We start from the raw sequence: 25381 nt of genomic DNA, 5'->3' as shown, positions 1-25381 counted from the left end.
TTTTCGCTAAACTCTCTGCCTTTGTTAGCGTATTTTTTAATTATATAATTCATTATAAATATACGAAATATATGAATAACTCGACTGTAATTTAACTATATGCTTGCATAAAAAGAATTTTATATCATAGAAATATGTTATAGTGCAATAATAATATATATTAATGTTTATAGTTTTGATGTTTATTTGTTAAAGCAGAAAAAAATCAATATATATGACAAAATGTATAATTAAATCCGTTCAAAATATTTCTCATTCAGTAATGTAGGTGTAGCATAGACTCGTATCAAGTACTATTTTATCGACTGAAAAATGAATGTAACTATAAAGTTTTATTTTTATAGTTGTAGATAGCGCTGCGAATTGTCGGAAGTTAGGTGATATACATATTATTTTTCTTATTCTATAAAGTGTTCACACACATAGAAAAGAAATGAGTGGTAACCGTTTTTTAAACCGATAAATTTCTCGGCGTGCGCGCTCTTTTTTACAACGTTAAGTTAAGAAAATAGTTTATTAAATATTATATATATATTTCCCAGACAGAGCACGCATGTTCAAAATGCATCCAAAGGATACCCAGAGGATGTCCTATCGTCCCAAAAACGCCTTCGGAATATTCTCTGGACGTCTTTTGGATGCTGTGCTGCCTAGGTTAATAAACTATTAAAGGAACGAAAGGTCGCTGAAGAAAGTGACTTATTTACGGCTTGGTTTTATTACACGACGTGACAACAATGATGCCAGAAGTGTGTGCTGGGTTGCATTGCACAGCAACGGAGAACTACATCTGTACGTAATGGAGCCCAGGACGCACTTCTGGCATCACTGCGTGACAGCCGCATCAGATAGCGTCATAGCTGGCGATTGGCCGAGTGTGTATTTGTGGGATTGCCGATAGTTTGTATAATATGGTTGCGCGACATGACCTTTACGCGGCTTTAATTGTAGCTTATTGCAGCGTGAAGAACAGTCGTCCGTCTTTTCTCCGCTAAGACATGCGGTGCTAGTAATAGCATATATCTAGCATTTTATTTTGAAGTGCGTTCAAAGTTTAGAATTTCGGTTATTGATTCGGTTGTTATTTTCGCGCGTGTTGATTGTCAATTTTTGCATTTTAATGTTTAATCGATTTAAATTTTAAAATCGATTGAAATTTTCAACGTTTGAAACAAGATATCTGTTCTAAACACAGTGAATACCCGTGAACTTCATTTTTGGTAAGTACAAATTTATTAGAAAATATTATATATATTTATAGATATATTGCACGTTTTTGAGCAACATTCAAAATTTCCTGGTTTCGTATCAGATATAATTGTTATGTATATATATACACGATGTACAAACTGATATGAAGTTCAATAAACCTCATGTTGCTAAAAATTGTGTAACTGATATGAAGTCTGAGAAATCTCGGATGTTGCTCAAGACCATGCAATATACATATGCAGATTTTATCTTACACAGACTTTCTGCAGACGATATTTTAATTGTAACAAAAGATTTATTTTTAAATATTAATTCATTTTAAGATTACACGCGTCTAATCAATTATAAAATGTACGCGTTATTTTGACGTTAAAAATTATTTTTCTCAAAATGATTATTTTTTTGCACGTAAACTTTGTTGAAAAACTATTAGAATTTTATAAGAAATAGTAAAAGAGAATTATCTTACGATGCTCATATAGTACTCTTCTTTATTTATTGCAAATTATACTTTTACCTTTATTTGAGCAAGATTAACTTAAATTAAATTCTTGCTTAACACATTTCCACGATTATTGCTTAACGTTGTGTTACAAAAAGGAACGTAACACTGACAAGTATCCCATAGATGTTCTTAAAACCTGGAAATTGACAAAGCATTTTTTTAATTGATAAAATATATATAAATAACAATATATAATAATTGATAAAAATATATAAATAAGTTTATAAATGTTGATGCAACTTTTTAAATATCACTTTTTTATATGACAACAGATTTCTCAATTATAAAATTCAATAAATTATAATATGACTAGCGAGGTCTTCCGGCAAAAAACAAAACATAATAAATTTTTTGTTGCATAATTTTCGAAAAAATATAGTTTTAATTTATGTAAATTTAGCCTGCATTTATTTGCTTATATAATTTAACTTGTGCATTAATCAGGTTTCTATTAATTATATCATTATTTTGTAATAATTAGTTGAAGTTAACAATATCAAGCAAGTATATCAGAGTTATGATTATTAATTACTTTACTATTAAAATTAAAAAGAAAATAATTGTTACATCAGTGTACTTGATATATTATGATATAATGAATACACATGAATAAATTTTAAGATTACACGCGCGTAACAAACATCTGATCAATTAGAAAATCCACACATTATTTCGACGTTGAAAACCATTTTTCTCGAAAACTATGCAATCAATCGAGAAAATTTATCTTATATTCTTCACTTAATCTACACATATTTTTCCTTGCACATTAAATATTGAAATTAATTAGTTATTTCGCATGTTATAAATCATGTTATCTAGATTTATAGGATATGTCGAGAATACTTTTTTTCTCGCTTTATGTGAATTAATATTTTGCTATAAATCGTGATCAATTCTTATAAGATCCAATTTTGATCTACACATAGAACAGATTAAATTACGTCAGTTAAAGTGCTGAGACAAAAAGTAGTGAAACTGCCAGCTGTTAGACAGAGCGGCTTTTGCGATCTGGCCATGCATAGTATTACCATCCGCGCATTTCCCATTGACATATCATACCAGCGACAAGCGTAAAACGCTTCGCATACTTTAGCACTCTGTGAAAAAAAAAATTTTGTATATACAATTAAACCTCTCCGTATTTTTAACATGTTACCGACTGCCCGGATTTATTCATTTCATAACGCATCACTGCAAAACGGATAAATCTACTTTTTTACGATATATTGCAATAAGCACTTAGCATAAAGAGGCATCAACCCCGTTGTAATTTTACATTTTAACCCCGTTTAAATTCTTACATTTGGAGAACAGCTATCTGTAAGTTATTTTAGTTAAAAGTCATGTTTAAAATTCAAACAAAAACATTTTTTAAATTGATAATATATCTTCAGAAGCGATGTAAAGTATGTGCAGCTACCAAAATGGAAGGCTGCAATAGAATTTTGTGAAGCACCGCTGCATAAATGTACTTGTTTGTTTTAAACGTTAGTATATTATTAAAAAATACTAAAACATAAGCTTTTATAATTACAAGTCGACAATAGAGATAATCTTATTATTTTATATTATATAAATATTAAAATATGCAGCACCTAGCGTTTAAACAGCTGTAACTCGGGCAGTTGGTAAAGTGTTAATTCTCTTTATTTTTCTCTATTTTTTCAAACAGCATTTTACGCACACATGTTTCTATAGTAAATAAAGAGAGAGCAATGCAAAAGCAAAAATAAAAAAAAGAAAAAAGTAGATTTAAAAATATGTAAAAGTTCAATTTTTAAATTTGTTTTCTCTACAAATGTACCTCTGTCAGAAGACTTTCGCCGACAGTGCAATGAGCGTAGAGTATGAGCAAGACTAAGAATTGAAATATCAGAAATGTAACAAGGATCCCTCTTTCACCCTTAGCAACATTCTGCACACATAAAAATATTTAGCTAGTAAAATTGTTGAACAACTTTCATCGAAATTTATGTTATATTAATTTATGTTATATTAATAATGTTAATTTATGTTATATTAATTTATGTTATATTAATTTTCTAAATGCAAACTAACAATTTTAAGATAGATTAGAAATTTGCAATAGAAACTTTTTGGTAATTACAATATTTTTTTCAAAATATTTCTTGCAACTTAAAATTTTTATTAGATTACAAAATTTTTACATGTATACTGCATGTATAATTTTGATTTGAACTAAAAAATCACCTTACGTGTTTAAAGCACTATAGTAATATACATATGTTCAAACATATATGTTTTTACTTACTGTTAAAATTTGATAACCAAGAATACACACGAGAGAAGTAGCCCCGAAAAGATGAGCCAACAATGTCGCGCTAAACGCTTTCTCTATTGTTCTTCCCATTCTAAAATAGTTTTGTACTGTATGCGCTACATCATTTTTAGTTAAAATAAAATATACTATATAATAAGCTCTAACAAGTAGGATTTTTCATAAAAGAATCAAAAACTTTTTTAGGAAAATTAAATCTAAATTATAATTCTTTATTAATCTATATTTTTATAGTCTTTTATTTTCATATTATTATGATTCTTTATCAGTGAATAGTACTTATTAGACTACTTATTAGGAAGTATGTTTTATTTTAATAAAAAATTGATCCAAGACTAAAATCAAGATTCAAAACCAAGATAAGATATACATATAAAAAAAATACACTACAAATATCGAGCGCAAAGGCGCACGTGTAAGATTGATAAGAGTTTTAAAATTAAAATCAAGATTAATTCAAAATTGAAACAAGTTATTGATCTTTTTTGCTTTAAATCAAGATATACAAATCAAGATAAGATATACATATAAAAGAATACAAGTATCAAACGCAAATGCGCACGTGTAAGATTGTGATAAAAATTCCAAGACTAAAATCCAAATTAATGCAAAATTGAAACAAAACATTGATTTTTTTTTTTGCATTAAGCCAAGATAAGATATACATATGAAACAATACAAGTATCGAATACAAAAATGCACACGAACAAAATTGAGAAGAGCTTTTTTGTTACTGCTGTGACGTGATACGCGTAAGCTCACCGTAGTAGTCGTATGTGCATGAGCACCACATGCCGCACTTCACGCTTGCAGATGCCGGGATCGGTGTCTATGTTATTAATGCGCAAAGCTAAGACTGACATTTGGCCGCAAATGTGAAAGACAAGGGTGACCATGATGCAGTCAGCGGCGCTTTGACCGAAACCGCTGACAAACACGAACGGCAATTGCAAGGCGTATGTGAACGTGTAGACCGACATATTCTCGACTGAATAAAATAGATGAAAGCGATATGGCAATAAATAAATTATCTGAGTCACATTCTCATTTATCACTATTTTAGGCAGTCCTGAAAAAAAAGAGTTAAGATATCAGCATATCTAAAGAACTATCAAAGTAATATCAAAGTAATATCAAATTCAATCTCTTAGATTTCTTTCAAGATTAAAAGAGACTACTGTTTTGGAAACTTCCTACTTAAGATTATAAAAAGAAGTAGTAAACAATTATATAAGTTATGAGATGACTTTTTTAATGGAGGGATTATTTAAAAAATTCCACAATAATCGAGAAATTGATCACTAGTTGGCATTGATGTACAGAATTTTCATCGATTGCTCGCCTCTTGGGCTTTAAATATTTCTTCTTAGTTTATAAAAATGGACTTGTTTCTTAGATTAACTGATGTGTTACATAAAAGCAGAATGTAACTCACCACTTCCAAGTATAATAAGAATCGGCGTCAAGTAGTACGACGAAGCTGTCAGCGCAACGAACACCATCAATAATTTGACGAAGATCTTTGACCTAGCATTATATGTGATAAACATTTTCATCTCTTCAATTGTTTTATAACTTGACCTATCAAAGTCCTTCATGGCATCTGCTATGACCTCACCAATTTGACCGTTATATAACCGTAACATACTCATCCGCACAAATATCTGTGAGAACGCCATGTTTTCCGTTAGATTCATAATCACGTGCTCGAGATCCCCGATGAAAAGAAACAGGTCCAGGTACTCCATAACCATCCAGAAACTGAAGTAGCCGAAATTAATGGAGAAAATGAGATCGCTGGATCGAAAGGGCCAAAGACCCAGCGTTAACATCAATCGTTTATTCCAAGTCAACACCTCGGCCGCACGATCCAAATCTTTCTGATCCTGATAAAAAACATCATGAAAATTTCTTCACAACTAATTCTCGAACGATGTCTTACAATTCTTCGTGACATATTGCAATGTTGAAGAGGAGCTTCGGAACTCACCTGCATTGCACTTAATATTGTTCTTTCTTCGAATGTTCGCGTGAAACTGCACCAAATGTGACGCGTAAGAGTGCAAGTAATCTCTGTTCCAGTGCTTAAAGTTGTCTATAGAATCGAAAATGGACGATCAAAGACTCTGCAATAATTGCTTTTAAGACCGACGTACAAATTGCACATAAACGTGTTACTCGATCCACCTGCGCTTTCAATTCGAACATTGCAAGAAACGTTTTTTTTTTTCGTGATTATTTGTCGACATCGATGCAGATTTATATAATTGCAGGTATAAATCGCCGCCAAGCGGTTTTACGAACGACCGCGTTGTGCAAGAAAGTTAGATACGCTTTATGAACTTGCACTGTAAAAACATTGCGCGGTGTGCGATTTTTATCTTAATCGTGAAATAATTTTCTTCATTGTAACAGAAAAAAATTTGTGTACTTTAGACTGTGCAATCAAATATTTAACAAACATTTCTACGTAAAAAAGCTTCTCAGTTTTTAGATATAAAACAAATGACATTTTTAAGAAATAAAGTTGAAAATTATCCAAGCTACTAAAAATTAATTGTAAATGATCAATTATCGTTGTTCTTAAGTAAAAAATTGTTTTTTCTTCATATTTTGAAAGCCGCTGCTGGAACAAATTTGTTCACCAATAACATAATATATTAGAAATCAATATCAAGTTGAAAAAAAGTAACATTACTAATTCTTCAATCTGTAAAAATAGATTTTATCGATAACAAAGTAAGAAAGAAAAAAATTTTTTCGTGCTTTTAACTAATTTATTCATAAGATTTTCTGCTTGATGTGTTGCTTATCTATTCGTATGATTTCAAAATAACTTATTTATGATCAATTATGATGATTATGATGATCATTGTATACCTTGTAATGCAAATCATGGATTTAAAACGGTTTCTACGTGATTTTCTATTCATAATATACAGATTCTTTTAATATACGCTGTACTTAAACTTCGTTACTTCGTTTCTTCATATTACAGTGCGTAGCATTGACAAATATGCCAAGGAAGTTTTGATAACCTGCATCAACACAGAGATACTATGTATGATATCATTAACAAAAATACTGAAAACATCAATTGAAAATTTAGCTTTTTTATTTCAAGATAATTTTAAAATATTGAGTTATATAATAAGTCATTTCGCGCGCATGTTTTCCAAGAATGATATTACTGTTTTTTTTTCCGTAGCACGCTTTTACGCAATGTGAAAAAATCGTAATACGAATGAAACTTGATTGCAAACATCGAGAAACGAATATTTAATTTATATTTTAATCAAACTGCGCTTTGCTCGACAAAAAAGGTAGACAGATTTATTTAAAAAATGCAACCCAACAAACTTTTTGATTATGATGATGTTTAAATATAGTTTTTGGTAAATCGTTGCATGAAAGAATATTGTTTAAACACACTCACATCTGTAAAACTGCTTAAAGAAAATATATAAAACTTTCCAGCTGTTAAATAGAGCATAACTTGGCCACGAATCATACATATCAGCAAGCACCTCTTGCAATTGAGCGGCATTTCGTACCAATCGCATTGATAGTATGCATCCTGCACGTTTATACACTAAACATGAAACGGTCGAGTATAACAAATATTTGATATATTTGATATATTGTGAATCCAATGATATCAGACGAAGGACATAAATCTTATCACACAGCACACTTCAGTATAAGTTTGCACAACTAATTATATGACTGTTTTGATAATACGAGTGTTCAAAAGAAATTTGTCATAAGTTCCAATTTTTCTCGATTTATTGGTAAAGAGTTTAAAATGCGTATGTTTTTATCTGTGCCTGTTTTAATATTCAAAAGATAAAATTATTTTTCTTAAATTAACTTTATGTATTAAATTTTTAAAAAATATTGGTAAAAGATAATAATATTTTATATATTTTACAACTGTGTGAATTGTCCAAAAAACTTCCAATTTAACTGCAATTTGCATTCTAGAGATTGCAGTAGTATATTTCTTCCTACAATGCAAATTTTATTTCCGCATATAAAATATCGAATGCAAATATTCTCTTAATTAAATGAAGAAAGGTTATAATTATCAACTGTTAATTTTTTGTTGCAGAACCATACATCACTCTTTTATTTTTATAATGTTTCTGTATGCGAAGAGTTTATCTCTTCATTTGATTATCATTGATTGTTATTTGTTTTTAATGATACCTGTTGAGTTAGTTGATCCCCAATCAGACAATATCCATAAAGCATAACAAGCGCAATAATAGCGAAAAATATAAAAGTACAGCAGGTCGCTACTTCTGAAACTTCCAAGTTCTGAAAAATATAAAATATTTGAAGATTTGAAGAATATTTGTATATACAATTAGGAATATTGAAAGCTATTTACTCGGATGCCACCACCACTTTCCAAAAGCATTTACTACATTCTTTATTTTTCTATTTTTTCTTGGATCTCTTGGAGATCTCCTCCTCCATCTATTAATTTTTACCCAACATCGAATAAAAATGGAAAAATAAACAAATATCGTAAATGTTTTTGGAAAGAGGTGGAGATACCCGAATAAATAGCTTTCGATGCACTTGATTGTACAAAGTATTCCTTAATTTATAATATTGTAATTTAAATGATAGATTTTCTGAACAATTTAAAACTTGATTTTTTTTTACGGAAAGTTTATTAGAAGTCGCTTAATTTTAATTCGCCTTTTCCGATGCTCTTCTTGCCGGATTCAGGATTCAGTCAAATTAGGTTTTTTATAATGATAAAATAATGAAAAAAAAAATTAAATAACATACCATTGTGACGTAATACATTGAGATAGCTAGTACAATACTATTGCCAAGAAGTTCATCGAGAAGGATCAGATTGAAAGTATCGTCCACGGATTTTGCCATCCTTCAGTCGCCATAGTATTCCCACAGAATCGTGTGCGAAAAGAAGACAAAAGCAGAATAAAAGGGCTTTGTCTATACATTAATCATAAAAAAGAGGCAGTTATACATTTTACAAGATACGACTGCAATATGCTCACCATACTATTTTGAGATGTATTCGGACGAAACTGCGAATTCTGTCCACCACCATGTCTTGAGGGTACGTTTCAATGTTTCTGATACGGTACGACAAAATGGACAATTCCCCGCAAATGTGAAATACTAAAATGACCACCAAGCAGATTGCCGCCATGTGACAGATGGAGGCGTAGAACATCGGGAATAGGTACAAATACATTAATATATATGTACGAGTATTAGTGATGTCGATGAATGTATGGACCTTATAGGGTAGCATATAAGATTTTGTACTGTTGTTTAGTGCTGAAAAAAAGAACAGAAAGGAAGTAGGAGAAAGGAGAAATATGTCATATAATGCAACAAAGTATTGGGTTGTGTAATAAATAATAATATCGGATTTTTTAAATCTACTTTTTTTTAATCACAGTTTGATTAAGAAGTAAATTAAATATTTGTCAAAATTGTAATCAAATTCCGCCCGTATTACGATTTTTTCATCTTATGTAAAAGCGTGCTGCGTAAAAAACAATAACACTGTCATCTGAAAATATGAATTTACAAGCAAATTTTTCTAGCACTTTTGGATAACATTTTTTAATCTAATGTACAAAAAAAGGAAACAGAGACTCATCAGGAATTGTCAGATCTGCTAAAGAAAAAGAGAAAAAAGAACCTTCGAATCAAAAGGGCATCCTTTAACTGATCACAAATTACCTACCTAAATAAACAGTATATAAAACAGCGGGGATCAGCGTCAAGAGCGCTTTTTTTGACTAATCAAAGATATCATGTGCATGTGTGAAGTTAGCCCCACACTTTAATAAAATTAAAATAATCGAAATTGTACTGCATTGTACTAGTTTTGTATCAAATTGTACCGTAGTTAATTTTTGGAAATCCGCGCGTGATTTCAAAAAATTAACTACGGTACAATTTGATACAAAACTAGTACAATGCAGTGCAATTTCGATTATTTTAATTTTATTAAAGTGTGGGGCTAACTTCACACACATACACATAAAGATATCCCTTTTGAGAATTAATAAATTTCGCATACCTTGATCGCTGGTTGAAGTATGCATAAGTAGAAGCATAAGCGGTCTAAAATACAGCAATAGAACCGTGATGAACATGCCGACGATCGAGCCGTATGTGAATATTTTGGATATGTAATTATAACTATAGTAAATTCTCTCTTCTTCAGAATTCTCAAATTTACGTTCCATTATATCTTTCTTAACCGCGTCAATTACGCGCTTCAACAAATTGTTGCAACGGATTAGCCATAGCATCGTAAACGACATGGAGTAAGCGACTGTCTCCACGAGATTCATCACCATCAGCTCCAGATTACCGAAAACGTCACAAAGATCGCCGTATGCCATAACGAGGTATACAGTGTAATACGAGATGTAAATCGCGAAACGAATGTAAGTTCGCTTGAACGGCCATATTCCCCCGACGGAAAAAATGCGTTCTAAATGAACAAACAAATCCTCGATATGGCCAACTTCGGTCTGAAATACAATCCCTGCGATATAAATTATTGAAAATAATAGAATTGATTAGATCGCATCACTCTCTGAGAAAAGTATTGTGTAATATATTAATGTAGCAATAATTAGTTGAATTATTTTAGCATTAAGATATAAAATTGACAAAAAACTATTTTTCTTTCGACAAAACAGAATATTTTCTACTGTAGTTCTTACTTGCATAACGAATCGAGTTGCGATTTTTCATCAACTGACTATTCGCAACTGTGATTTCTTTTGCTGCGAACCACGACCAGACTTATGTGCTACAATTATGTTAATCAATGCATGATGGTCGAAGAACTAACATTTGGATCAGCCATATACGATAATTTAATACCTATTTTATCATTTTGCTATTTTAGATTTTATACGTTTTAATGTCTAACAATTGTAATGTCGAATATTAGAATAAAACGTGAGCAACTATTATGTTCGTCAGCTGAAAAGCTGGTCTGCTATTAGATCGTTATTAGCCATCATTTTTCTTCGTCTTCTTGACGTATCAATTATCTTACTACCGAGTGCAGCGAAGAGCAAAACCGTACATCTGTCATCATTCTTATCTTATATATCTCCTATTTCTTTGTATCCAACATTGTGCACAAAAAAATGACTACGAGTTTTTTAACAGCTTTTAACGGTATAGATAGTCATTAAACTTCTCAATGCTTTAATATTTAACAATGTTGTCGATATAATCGTTTTTGCGCATCGTATATGACGTTTTAATTCTTTGCTTTTCCATCAGTTGAAAATATTCTGTGCGACGGTTTTAACGGAATCTCATTTCAAAAATTTTATATCTATCATTCCATCGCTAGAAATAGATTTTTTTGTGAAAACAATGTCAAAATTTATAGCATTTAAAAAGATTCGTATACATATGTTATTTTGTTTTTTATTTAAACATATATTACTACTTTTATCTTGTACTGGTTTATACATTATATAATTAGAGCTTTGTTTTAATCTTCGCGGTTCTAATCTAATGGTTGAAAAACATCAACTTATTGTCAGAAGAAGAGAGAACATTAAGCAAGTTTTAGCCTTCAGCAAGAATTATAAATTTTGTTAAATTTTGGAATTTTAAAGACTGCACGATCGTTTTTACTATTTTATCATTAAAATGAGTTTCGGTATTAATAAATAACACAGTGACAAATAAATAATTTTCTTCAATTTTTAAAATATATGTACTTGAAAAGTATATGTATATAATAGAATAATGCACAACAACAAAAATTAATAGGAAAAAGGCTACAAGAGTCAAAGCGCGGATGTCGGAGCGCAAGAAACTTTATTATCGATTAATACAAAATAGTGATAATTAATACAAAATAGCTTATACAAAACAAAAATCTGTACGTTACATCTTGAAAATTCGTATTGAATTGCTAGTATATTTTTTTGAAAAAAATATGACTTACAACAAATACAAAATAATACATACTGCTAAAACGTAGAACATCGAAATGGCGAGTATGATGATATTGCCTATTAATTCATCCAAAGAAATAAGATTGAAGCATTGGTTTAAGGACTTTATTATCCTAAACACAATAAAAATTATACACTTCAAAAATCAGAAAATATAAAATAATATAATAATATATCTACAGCGGAACGAATTGATTATAATCAATCGATATATCGGTATAACTTGGATCAGATACGTTGATGCAATTATTATGCCTTAGTTTGTGCAGTATTATCTTCATCGTGCATCCATTATCTTACCTCTCTCTACATCAACGAAAAATGGCCATAAGTTCAACAGACACAATCGAAAACTGTTCCAAATTATCATGTTTGGCACTCGAGTAAATTTTGCTGTCTAAAATGGCAGAATATTTTCGCGTACTCTGCGAATTAATTTCTGAAAAGAACTATTGCAAAAGTTATTAACTTTAAAAAATAAAATATTCCAAAATGTAAAAACAAACACAAATTGCTGTGAAAGAATTTGAAAATTTCTGAATGAAGCAGCTGGATATTAAACATATTTAACAATAAGCATTTATAAAAATATTATTATCATCTTGCAAGTGAAAGCAATCGTAGTTTATTTTAATGCGGCGGTGAGGATCAAACTCGCCACCACTAACGTGTTAAAAACTTACGCGCTAACAATAACTTTGAAAGTTGAATATAATTTTATATGAAGGAAAAATTCATTCGGTGCATTTTGACTATGATATATGCTCATAAAAAAGAAATAATAATAATATATATAACAAATTTTTTCTATTTATGTCATTCTTCTTAAATATCTCGCATTTGTGCAAAGCATATGTGCAGATAATATATTTATAATTAAGAAAAAGTTTGTTATAAATATTATTGACACAATATATGTATATTTGGCATTTATATATTTATAGTTTGTTATAATAATTAAGAATCTTGTTATTTATACACTATATTATGTTTTTTTGTGTTATTTATACACTATGCTATGTTTTTTTGTGTTTCACAGATAGATTTCGCCAAAATATTCTAAATCAAAGTTTTTTTACATAAAATTGCGTAACATAGACAAATATGCCATGGAAGTTTTCACTATCTGTAAACAGAAATACGCTCTAAGAATAATAAAAATAATGCAGAATAGAAATAAGAATAAGAATAATAGAAAAACGTACAACATAGATAGAATTTATTAACTTACACTTGTAAATGTATTCAATGATAAAGGAATGAATTTTCCGTTAGTCAATATTAATGGCTTCTCAATTCGTGTCATACAAATACTAACTGATTTTACATACAGTGGCGGTTTACTGTACCACTCAGAATTGTAAAATGTTTCGCGTAATCCAGCGCTCTGAATAAAATAATACAATTTGTTGTAAGACTACAATCTTTTGATATTGCAAATAATTACTTATTTTTATTTTGTGTGCTTAAAATTTTTTGTATAAATATGTACAGAATGTAAAAAAGTAGATATTTTGATTTCAAATTGGTATATTCGAGAACTGAATAGTCTAAAAACAGGAAAAATGCAATATTGTAAACAATCAAGATACTTTTGTCCTTCTGCATTAAAGAAATTTTTGAGCTACGGCGTTCATATTTAACGTCTCGACTGAGATATCGCAAATAAATCTATTATCTTTTTTCCAATAATCTTATTCTTGTAATTTTTATAATTACCTCATTAATGAGACATTCTCCTACATAGCAATACGCGAGAATTGTAGAGAGTACACAACCTGTATAGAGTATAAATGTTATAAGATTGATGTCAGCGCCATACTCTGACATCTAAAACATAATTAAAAATATCTTTTTCATTAACAGCTAAAAAAAATTTATATCTTTGAAATATAGATTTTCGAACAATTTAATTTTATCGAATTCTCAATATTTTTTAAGCATATATTCGCGCTAGTTTCATGAAGCGTTTATTTTTCCAGTATTGAACTCACCGCAAGTACATGATATATAGTTAAACAGAGTAAAAATACAGTGCCGAGAGTTTGCTGAAGAAACATTAGATTGAAATTGTTTTCCAAGATCTCTGCTAATCTGCAATGCGCTGCATTGTTAAAACATGGCCACATTATTCCTGTCATTAAACTAAACTAATACATATAATTTATAAACTGCATCACATCGTGAAAAACCTAGTATAAACTCTTATTTATAATGATTGCAAAGTTATATTCTTAAACTTTATATACAATAGAAATTAAATTTATTTATCTAGAATAAATATAATTTTAATTGATCATTTATTTTGATTACTCGATATAAGATTTGTTTAGCTGCATTTATTTTGTACTTTCTGCGTGTTAGGTGATAATATAAAATATAGAAAGTGAAATTGAGAGATAATTAATGGACAGATAAATTATCTTCTAGAGGATAATTATCTTTTTTATCAATAGAAGAGAAGATTCGAACATTATGATATTTAAGCAGCACTGTTTTAATACATTACGATATTATTTAATGTGAAATATAAAGTGCACGCACAGAAATAATGAAAGAAATAGAGACTCACGCTATCAGTTGATGATGCCTTATTATAATGTTACTGATGTGACGATGATAATTCTCACGGTCTTTTAATAAAATGTCGATTTTACACGATAATGCGGCAAGTTGACCACAAATATGAAAGGTCATGCTGAGTACATAGGCATCTGGTGCACAGTAACCGCATATTATAAGTGGCACGGCTAGCGCCAGATAAATACAAACGTATGTATAGGTAGATGAGTCTTTCACTTCAAAGAAAGGATCAACCGGATATGGTAATTCATCAAATGTGAAATTACCCGATACCACTATATACATTATATTACATTTAATTTCAGCACTATCTGTCTTTTGTTTCTGATTTTAACATTGAGCAATGACTAAGATGCACATAATTACACATAATGGCACATAATTTTGTGCAAGTATTGTGATAAAACGTGTCAGTGCACAATTATCACGATTCGAAAAATTTGTGTTTAAACTAACTTCTTAAAATTGAAGTTAATTTATTGCAATAAATCAAAGTACAATATATAAAAACGTTTTGACTTGTGCATTGTTTCATAAAAAAAGAGATTTATATTTATTTTATTAGTATTAAGAAAAATAGATATGTCTACGACATTTTAACAAGACGATTGTCTTGTACCAATTGTGCGACTGTGCGAAAGTAAATAATGACTTAATGATACGGATGACAGATAATGCTCTTTAAATTATTATCATGAAATATAGAGCTTGGAGTTTTGAGCAATTTGCATGTGCAGTTGCGTGTGAAAGTGTACTTACTTGTGTTCCAATTTATGAAAAATACTTTACAGTAATACAGTGTGGCCGCAGTTGATGTCATGGTCATCGAGAGCTTTACAAATAACAACGCAATATGATTATAACGCAGGTATGCAGTTTTCTCCTGAGCACTGTCATAGCTCTCTGTTAAAAAGTCTTTCTCGATGACTTTGAGAAACTTATCGGCCATTATTCCGCAGCTGCGTCTGCACACGCACATCTTTCCCAGTATCATAACGAGCAAAATGTTAGCCGCTAAATTCGCGACGACGTGTTCCGGATAGTTGATATGATTAATCAAATGGTTCACTGCCATAATGCTGTATGTTATCATATATCCGATAAAGACCAGGAACAAAAATTGATTCACCTTGGTCGGCCAGATGCCCAAACATGTCAAAAACCATCTGTTCCAAATTATTATGTTTGACGCTCGAGTGAGTTCCGTTACCTGAAAATGTAGGAAAGATATTGCACAATATGCAAAACACACGGCACGCGATAGACTACACGTAATACCAAACTACGAGGGTCAGTAAAAAAGTAAAAAGATTTTAAGCAATTAAATTCCTGGAAAGAATCCTCTTATTTTTTTCCTTGTAATTTTTATGAGATTTTATATCTAGCAATAAATTCAAAAATGAAAGATTTATCGGATTGTATAATAAGTAATTTTAGGGTTTTTTTCAATAAATGTGCTTATTTTTTTTGTCAGGCAAAGCACAGTTTGATTAACACGAAAATTAAATATTTGTTTGTCGAAATTGCAATCAAGTTGTTCGTATCACGATTTTTTAAAAAACAATAACACTTTCTAAATATTCCCAGACTTATATCGTAACACCCGTTAATAACAGATTGCTGAGATTATTTCAAGACGAAAATTTTAATACCAAATTGTCAAGATTGCAATAGTTTTTAAATAGCAAGTATTTAAAGTTGACCAATCATGTTTCGATATTTTAGTATTAAAATTTTCGTCACAAAATTATCTCGGAAATCTGCCATTAACGGGTGTTACGGTAGGTCTGAGACACCCTGTATAAGAAAATTCGAAATTACACAATCCGATAAAAATATATTATAACTATATCTCATGTTTGAAATTACTGTTATCTATTAATATTAAAATCGCACACTCACACATGCGTCAATAAATCTGAAATTGTGAACATATAAATTTGAATAAATTAATTAAAATTTAAAAAATAAGTGAGTTGAATTAAAATAAATAAATTTATTAGTTTTAATATTCTATACGCTTTCGAAAAACGTCTCTAACGCCATTGAGCTCTGAACAACCTTTATATGAGCATCGAGTGCCTTTGAAAAGTGTCTATGGAGTCCTTTTCCTGCGTACGCATTAATGAGATATTTCTGTAATTTACTGTGGCATCGAGGAGCGCTCATATAAAGGTTGAACACGAGCACTATAGGGCCTACGGCCGATCCTGATTAAATATCTACTCAAAAATTCTAATTCCCGTACTTGCATGACTTGCCCGACTTCAACATGAGTCGAACGCGTATAGCAGACTGATCGCGAACACATTGTGCCGGCTTCGAGGTAAACTTTTTTCCGCCAAATGAAGAAATGCCAATAATGTGAAAGAATGGATAAGCATCAATTTCCTTGCAAGATTAATAAGCCAGTTGCGTTTATTTCTTTGTTGTCTCTTTGAGCGGACAATTTCGGAAACGGGATCATATAAGTACTCGTCCAAAATTTATCAGCAGACACGCCATAATTACATGTTCTCTTTTAGCATTTTCTTGTTCAGCATGTTACAAGAATTCGCTGACTATTTTAACGTGTAATAATGAATGTCGATTCCGTTGTCTTTCATTATGATTATACACCATATTCATCAGATGTTAATTTTCCGAAAGAGAAAAAAAGAGGAGAAAAAATGTTTCCATGCATGTTTCTATGCGACCCGTACAGAGAGCTACATGGGATGTCTGAATATTTAGGAAATGTAGTTTCGTGGCGTTCAGTACGCAATATCACTAGTAGTTAATATTATAAGTGGTTGATATCAAAATTAATTCATCATTTTTTTCATCGTGTAAACGAGTTGTATTTTAAAATCAAATAAACTGCTAATTGCTAATATTGCTAATTGCACTTCCAAAAATGTACGATGAATCTATAAATGCATTGTTATCTTCTCTGGCGCGTAAGATCTATAGAAGATTAAAAAATACCGAGTTTTCGAACAACTCGGTGTATACTCAGACGAAAAAATGTCAACTCGTATCTTCCGAAAACAATGATAATGTACTATCAGGCAAAATTTACAATTGTTCACACGTGAAGTGAATTTTTTCTTTCAATATGGATTGTGCAGATTATTAAATCGACTTTACTTTTGATAAGAGCGTGTTACGATAGACAATATACATATGTGATAACGTGTCATTGACAGACTCAATTTGTGCTTTGCGGTAGTTCTTATATAGGAGCTGTTACAAAAGACAATTAGCACAATCACTTCGGTGAGTTGAATAAACCTTTTTCTAAAATTATTTGAAATCTTATAATTTGCTCTTTTCTTATAGTGATTCAAATAGGTGATATTTATTAATATAGAATTTCTCGCATAGAGCTCGTATCTTTAATTTTAATAACATAATTAATTTAGAGTCGACTAGTCTTTAATAAAAATGTATACATACAAGTTATTTTTGAGTGATAAATTATTGAAAAAGTGCAAGAATTTTTTATTGAAAAATTTATTTCAGCAAATTAAATAAATAACAAAATCACATTCTTCAGTTTATTTCAGGTAAACTTTATAGATTTTTAATACTTAGAAATATCTAGCAAAAAACATCTAACATTGAATATTGGAAATTCAAGATAAATAATAAACATAATTAAAAAAGAGACGACTACAAATATGCATTAAAGAATAATTTTTTATTATGTTAGGAAATAAAATTTAAATCTTGCATACAAAAGTCGACTTTTGTAAACTAAGATTTTATTTTATTTTCTAATTACTATTTCAATAAAATAAGAATAAATAACAAATATATAATTATGTATAACTCATATTATGTTTTAAGCAGAAAATATTTGAAGATAAATAGAAGCTTGACGTGCCATCATGATAAACGACGGTCAAAGAAAATATCCAATAAATCCACGGCAAAATGCGAATGTATTCTCTCTCGTTACTTACTGGTGAGTATTACGAATCATGTTTGTTAAATTTAATTAAGTAAAAAAATATTAGAAAATATATAGAGAAATTATAGAAAATAAATGTACAAAATTTAATCCGGCTCATATGTGTTTTTTTTTTCTATACTTTGATTATTATTTTCTCTTTTGTCACAGCGACAAAATCCGATTAAAATTTACAGAAATTACATACAACACATTAAACATTTTGTATATTTATTTTCAATAACTTTTCTATATATTTTATTTCTTCTTATGTACAACGAGGTAACAAACTTAATAAAAAATTCTACATGAATTTATTATACAATATGATAGGTGGACCCGAAAGATTTTTTGGACTGGATATAATAAAGATTTGGAAGAGAGCGATCTATACGTCACACTTAAACAAGACAGAACCAGTTACTTAGGCGAAATTATAGGCAATGCTTGGAAAAAAGAAGTAGATTCGTGCGCTAAAAAGAAAAATGGCTCCACGCCACAATTACTCAGAGTGTTGTTACGCTGTTTTGGCATACCATTTTTATTAATTGGAATCGGAGAAGCAGTAATGGAATTATTCTCCAGGTATATTAATCCCTAAACAAATATAAAAGTGCTAAAATTAAACATTGAATTTTGATTATCCACATTTATTCCAAAATAAAAGATATTGCGTTGTGTAATAAATAATTTCGTGTTTTTCAATGATGATGTCATCGTTTTTTTGTTGCTTTTATGCAATGTGAAAACATCGTAATACATGCCAAACTTGATTACAACTATGATAAATAAATATCTAATTTACGTGTCAATCAAACTACGCTTTGCCAGACAAAAAGGTAGACGAATTTATTTAAAAAATCTAAAATTACTTATTGCACAATTCAATATAATACATAGAATAGAAAAGATAGAATAGGATATAATTTTAATTATTTAAAATATTCTTTTAAAATGCAGTCCTCTAATTATATTATAGAATGTATCAACCGGTATTATTCGCCTCTTTGTTACGCAATTTCTCAAACAACAGAGATGAATGGAGCAACGAGGTGTATTACTGCGCTGCCGGTATGATACTGTTATCTATCCTGGACTGTTTCATCATACATTACACAATGCATTGCACCATGCATATAGGACTGAGAATTAAAATAGCCTGTACTTCATTAATTTATCAAAAGATATTAAAACTTTCAAATTCTGTGCTGGATTACGAGACGTCTGTTGGACAGGTAAGCCGTAACTCGTAAGTCAACTGTAAATCTAGACGAATATTATGCAAATATAACGAATTATTATTCGTTATTTCAGTCGTTCAAGGTCATTCGAAATCAAACTTTAATAAATGACCGGAATATTTACTTTAATTTTTAGATGGTCAATTTTTTGAGCAGTGATATTACCAGGTTGGAATCGTCCTTGTGGGATCTGCACTACATTTGGATCGCTCCTATTCAAGTGGTATGGATTTCGTATAATGTATTTAACGAAGTTGGATGGGCGGGGATAATCGGAATGGCCGTTCTTTTACTATTTATTCCTTTTCAAGGTACATTCTAACACTAAAAATTTCCGTCCTTAAAAATATTTAATTACAGAGTGTCCTGTAATTTGTGAATAAATTTTATCATTTACTAAAATTCTCGCAAAAGTAAATAAAAAAGTCTTTTGTATTTCAAAACTTACTGGAATTAAAAAAACTGCAAAAACTTTTTCTTATTTATCCGTTAGAGAACTTTTTGCTGTAATACTTTGATTAACAAATTATGGGATAGCTTGTATGTATTTTAATAATTAAAATACTTTACTATTATTATACGTACGTAATATTTGACGAATAGAAATATAAGAGAATAAATATTCATAACAATATACCGAATAAAATGTATTTCAGCGTTATTGGCAAAAAAAATGACACCTTTAACGCTTAAATCAGCGGAGAGATCAGACGATAGGCTCAGACTGATGAATCAAGTAATCGCGGGATTGCAAGTGATTAAAATGTATGTTTGGGAGAAACCGTTTTACACTCTCGTGGAGAAAGCAAGGAAGTAAGTAACCAACTAAATAAATAAGTATACATAAATCATCAACAGAATTGACCACTACGAACATATTATAACTGTTTAATTAGAATCATCATTAGAACTTAATTACTTCCAGACGTGAAATGAATATAATAAAAAAATACTCAATTTTAAAACAATTAGCTCTTACTCTCGACTGCTATGTGCCACGATTGTGTCTCTTTGTCACGATATTAGCGTATGTTCTATTCGGGAATTATATCAATCCTGAAAAGGTGTACTTAGTCACAGCATACTTCAATGTCTTGCGAAACTCAATGATCTTTGGATTTTCAATGGGTAAGGCGATTGACGCTAAGTCAAAAATTGGCATCCTTCATCACGATTTGTACTCAACAAACGTTGTTCTCCAGGTCTCCATCAGCTGGTGCAGGCACTGGTATCTATTCGTCGTTTGCGAAAATTTATGATGCATTCAGAGATTACAAAGACAAAACAAAACCCAGATCGAATGGATGTTAAAAGCTCGTTTGCGCTTCGCATGATCAACGTCAACGCCAAATGGCATGGTGACGGTAAGGATGATACACTGCGCAACGTGAATCTGACAGTGGCCCCTGGTAGTTTCGTCGCCATTGTCGGTCAGGTGGGTTCTGGCAAAAGTAGTCTATTGCAAGCGATCCTTCAAGAACTGCCTTTGACGAGCGGGAGCATCGACAGTTGCGGCCGAATAAATTACATCAGTCAGCAACCGTGGATCTTCGCCTCTTCTGTGAAGCAGAACATTCTGTTCGGTCAAAAAGTGGACAAGTCGCGTTATGCCAAAGTGATCCGGGTGTGCCAAATGGAATCGGACATATGCTCATTTCCGCACGGTGATTCCACCGCTGTTGGTGAGAGAGGAATAAATCTGAGCGGTGGCCAGCGAGCTCGGATAAATCTAGCGCGAGCGATCTATAAAGACGCCGATATTTATCTGCTGGACGATCCTCTCTCTGCTGTGGATTCACACGTCAGTAAACGTCTCATTGATGACTGTATTTGCGGCTACTTAAAGGTAAGAATTGTACAGTAAAAGTAATATTTTAATAATACAGGTGTTTTCTGATAATAATTTTGTCAACCAAAATTGCTATAAAAGAGATTACAATTTTATAATATTAACAAAAGACTAATTTGTGAATAGCTCTTAGATTAGAAATGAAAAATCGGCCAAGAATTGCAAATAATTCTTACTCACTCTGCAATATGATATGTGAAATACATTAATTCTATAATTAAAATCAATTTTGGTAATAAATTAATAGCGCAGTGAGAAATAATAGATAAATAATTGTAAAAATTGGCCCATAGTTGTAACTAACAATGTTGCTATAAAAAGTTCTGCAACACATAATTACTTCTTTTCTAAAATATGATATGAATAATTGTTTGATTGAAAGTTTTAATTACTTTATCTCTGCTAATTAGGACAAAACGAGGATTCTGGTAACGCATCAGCTACAATATTTGCAACTCGCCGACCAAATCGTCGTGATGAACAACGGCGCTATCAAACAGAAGGGTACTTTCAACGAGTTGCAAGCACTAGGCCTGGATTTCATGAAATTGCTGAAGACAACAGAGCCAGCGAGCAAAGAAGCTGACGTCGGTCGGCCCGAGAGTCGCCGTCGAAGCTCTGCAAGATGCGAGACAAAAAGCGGCGACGAAGATTCAGATGTCTCGCCTGTTGAAATGCGCGAAATAGCAGCAAAGGGTCATCTATCTCGCGACGTGTTCTTCGCCTACTTCAAAGCGAGCAAAAAACCCTTCATGATCGCGATGATGATACTGATTTTCTTAGTGAACCAAATAGTGTCCGGCGGTAGCGATTACTTCGTCGCGTTTTGGGTAAACGTCGAATCGAATTCGTGGCATGAAAGCGACAATTCGACGAAGGAGTTTCTATGGGACGGTCCGTTGTCCCGTGATTCGATGATCTACATATACAGCGCGATGATAGTGGGCATTATACTGCTGTGGCAACTTCAGACGATTGTGTACTTTACAGTATGCATGTGGTCCTCGGTGAATTTACATTCCGACATGTTTCACAGTATATTGCGCACTACTATGTACTTCTACAATACCAACCCAGCTGGTCGTATATTAAACAGGTAAGTGCGGAAATAATGTACGATGATTAATTATGAATAGGATGTTTGTAACGTGTTGTATTAAACTCATACAAAATAGTTGTTTTTTTATTACTTTTTGTTAAAATGAAAAAATACTAAGATAAACATCTTGATTTGACTTCTTTAAAAAACTTGCAACACGGGTACAAAGGTGTAGAAGAAGTTACAACTTATAGTTTCACGTAAAAACTTATTTAAAACGCTTTAAAATTTTATGTTACTTAAATATCACATTTATTAAATCTTAATTTATTAAATTGATGTGTTATAAACTATATCCGATTTCACCAACGAAAGAAAAACGTTCTTGTTTGATTTAGATTCGCCAGAGACATCAATATCGTCGATACAATGTTGTCGATGTGCATTTTCGACATTATCGTAATAGGACTCATCTTAATCACAGTAGTAATTATGGTCATCGCAGTTACTCCATGGCTGGCGATACCTACGATGGTTTGTACCTGCATTTTTGTTTTCTTCCGCTCAATATATATCTGCACCAGTCGCAATATTAAACGGCTTGAAGGAACAAGTAAGTGTATCGTACTTATCAAGATTTTTATGTTCATGATGTTTGCGCCAATTAATTTTTGCTAAATGTTTCTTTCAGCGCGTTCGCCTATCTTCGATCATCTCGGAGCGTCTCTGCAAGGTCTAACGACAATCAGAGCCTTCAACGCCGAAGAAATATTAATGGCAGATTTGTGCAATCATCAAGATGTCCATTCATCCGCCTGCTTCCTCTTCATGTCCACTTCTCGAGCCTTCGGATTCTACATTGACGTGATTTGCCAATTGTACATCGGGGTGATAATTGCAGCTTTTACGTTCTTCGATGGTTTGGCCGTGGTCAGTAACATCGGTTTGATCATCACGCAGACCATGTCGTTGACGATGATGCTGCAGTGGGGAATCCGACAGACGGCTGAATTGGAGAGTCAGTTGACTTCGATAGAGAGAATCCTCGAGTATAGTCGCTTAGAGGAGGAGCCGATGATCGACGGTAAACCGGAGACCAAACCACCGGATGATTGGCCGACGAAGGGTCTCGTGGAATTCAAAGATGTGAATTTAATGTACATTCGCGGAGGTGCTCATGTACTTAAAAGTATCAATTTCATTGTCCTGCCGAAGGAAAAAATCGGTATTGTCGGCAGAACCGGCGCGGGAAAGTCGTCACTGATTAACGCTCTTTTCCGTCTGGCCTACATAGAGGGAGAGATTCGCATAGATGATGTGTCCACCGACGCGATTGCCTTGCACGATTTCCGATCAAAGATCAGTATTATCCCGCAGGAACCGTTCTTGTTCACCGGCAGTCTGCGACGCAACCTTGATCCCTTTGATCAGTTCTCTGACGCGGTATTATGGCAGGCTCTTCAGGATGTTGAATTGAAAGAAACGATTTCCGACATGGCCGGTGGATTGGACACCAAAGTATCGGACGAGGGGTCGAATTTTAGCGTCGGGCAGCGACAACTCTTGTGCCTTGCGCGCGCTATCGTCAAGAACAATCGAATTATGGTGTTGGATGAGGCAACTGCCAATATCGATCCTTACACGGATTCCTTGATACAAAAAACAGTTAAGACAAAATTTGTAAATTGCACTGTATTCACTATAGCTCACAGATTGAACACTATTATGGATAGCGATAGAATATTTGTGATGGATGCTGGGTGCCTTGTGGTAAGTACAAATGAGTAATTGAGCAATTAAGAAACGTGATTTCCGAAAACTTTACCATTAATGATTTTTATAACTATTGTTTTCTTATAAAAGAATACAAAAAATCGTAGTCCACAACAGTTTTTAATTTTTAGATAATTATGAAAATTTTTTATTATTGAAATCTTAGATGTAAAAGCAGGAGGAAAATGTGAACTTTAACTAAATGTTTATTTCAGGAATTTGATCACCCATACATTCTTTTACAACGAAAAGGACGTTTTTATAATATGGTACAACAGACAGGTGTGATGGCCGAAAATCTTATGGACATTGCTGCAAAAGTAAGTAATAAATCAGTTGAAAAAATAATACGAGTATTAATTAAATATCACAGAAAATTCTATTATTGTTAAGTAGTACTGTTAAATTTTTTATCTTTTCTGAAATAATAATTATTTGTATTTATTGGCAAAAAATTGTACGAAAAACATTTAAAAATTATTCTTATAGATTTTGTTCTGAAAAAACTATTTTTTTATTGTTAACAGAGTTTCTATGAAAAGGATAGACCACCGTCCAGATGATGACAACCTTCAATTAAATATCAAGTTTTTTAAAGTGATATTCAATGTCATAGTGACATTATATGATGTACTTATTATCTGTCATCTGTGAATTTTCTACTGGACAATAAAATTATTTTTTATGAATTTTTTTTGTACTTCTCTTTTATATTGCACCACATACACAATACTTCTCTTTTATATGTAATTCTACAGAACAATTATTTTCCATGTTGCATTTTTTATTTTTAATATATTTACACAATTTTCTTTAATTATATAATATAATAATTATAAAAATATTTCATATTTTTATATAACATTAAATAAAATTTTTTAAAAATTCCTCTCTAAAAAAAGAATGATACTTCGAACTCGAATATATCGAAATGTTGAAGCCTCTT

General features: G+C 31.4%; 3 protein-coding genes across 10 annotated transcripts; 1 reads left to right on the top strand and 2 right to left on the bottom strand.

The window, feature by feature from the left end:
• The first annotated feature begins 127 nt into the window (after window positions 1-127).
• LOC105673609 (probable multidrug resistance-associated protein lethal(2)03659) lies at window positions 128-25124 on the top strand. 6 transcript variants are annotated; one of them, XM_067359674.1, is made up of 13 exons: window positions 128-1220; window positions 18434-18548; window positions 18867-19118; window positions 19513-19768; window positions 19911-20085; window positions 20431-20587; window positions 20700-20902; window positions 20977-21620; window positions 22034-22719; window positions 23061-23275; window positions 23354-24327; window positions 24651-24755; window positions 24963-25124. In XM_067359674.1, exons 2-13 carry the CDS (start codon window positions 18472-18474, stop codon window positions 24996-24998), a joined length of 3780 nt encoding a protein of 1259 aa, XP_067215775.1. In that variant the 5' UTR covers window positions 128-1220; window positions 18434-18471; the 3' UTR covers window positions 24999-25124. The 6 variants fall into 6 exon arrangements, with proteins under 6 accessions (XP_067215775.1, XP_012224795.2, XP_012224800.2 ...); XM_012369372.2 differs by having other exon boundaries at window positions 23354-24432; XM_012369377.2 differs by having other exon boundaries at window positions 18431-18548; window positions 23354-24432.
• Window positions 1686-10834, bottom strand: LOC105673611 (uncharacterized). Its single transcript, XM_067359616.1, has 13 exons — window positions 10754-10834; window positions 10099-10572; window positions 9059-9344; window positions 8823-8922; window positions 8229-8339; window positions 7456-7611; window positions 7016-7057; window positions 5455-5905; window positions 4782-5088; window positions 3993-4092; window positions 3525-3635; window positions 2662-2817; window positions 1686-1853 (listed from the first exon to the last, which is right to left on the bottom strand). Exons 1-13 carry the CDS (start codon window positions 10782-10784, stop codon window positions 1803-1805), a joined length of 2376 nt encoding a protein of 791 aa, XP_067215717.1. The 5' UTR covers window positions 10785-10834; the 3' UTR covers window positions 1686-1802.
• On the bottom strand, window positions 12935-16925 carry LOC105673610 (odorant receptor 22c-like). Of its 3 annotated transcripts, none has more exons than XM_067359724.1 (7): window positions 16848-16925; window positions 15359-15809; window positions 14589-14874; window positions 14011-14161; window positions 13736-13846; window positions 13248-13403; window positions 12935-13142 (listed from the first exon to the last, which is right to left on the bottom strand). In XM_067359724.1, the coding sequence occupies exons 1-7, from the start codon at window positions 16908-16910 to the stop codon at window positions 13092-13094; spliced, it is 1269 nt and encodes a 422-aa protein (XP_067215825.1). In that variant the 5' UTR covers window positions 16911-16925; the 3' UTR covers window positions 12935-13091. The 3 variants fall into 3 exon arrangements, with proteins under 3 accessions (XP_067215825.1, XP_012224801.2, XP_067215826.1); XM_012369378.2 differs by having other exon boundaries at window positions 14011-14110; XM_067359725.1 differs by lacking the exon at window positions 14589-14874 and having other exon boundaries at window positions 14011-14120.
• Window positions 25125-25381: the final 257 nt, after the last annotated feature.

This window comes from Linepithema humile, chromosome 7 (genome assembly GCF_040581485.1).
Source record: "Linepithema humile isolate Giens D197 chromosome 7, Lhum_UNIL_v1.0, whole genome shotgun sequence".
NCBI classification, from domain to species: domain Eukaryota; kingdom Metazoa; phylum Arthropoda; class Insecta; order Hymenoptera; family Formicidae; genus Linepithema; species Linepithema humile.
The sequence above is the reverse complement of the archived record's forward strand: the minus strand, read 5'-3'. Positions and strand labels throughout refer to the sequence as shown.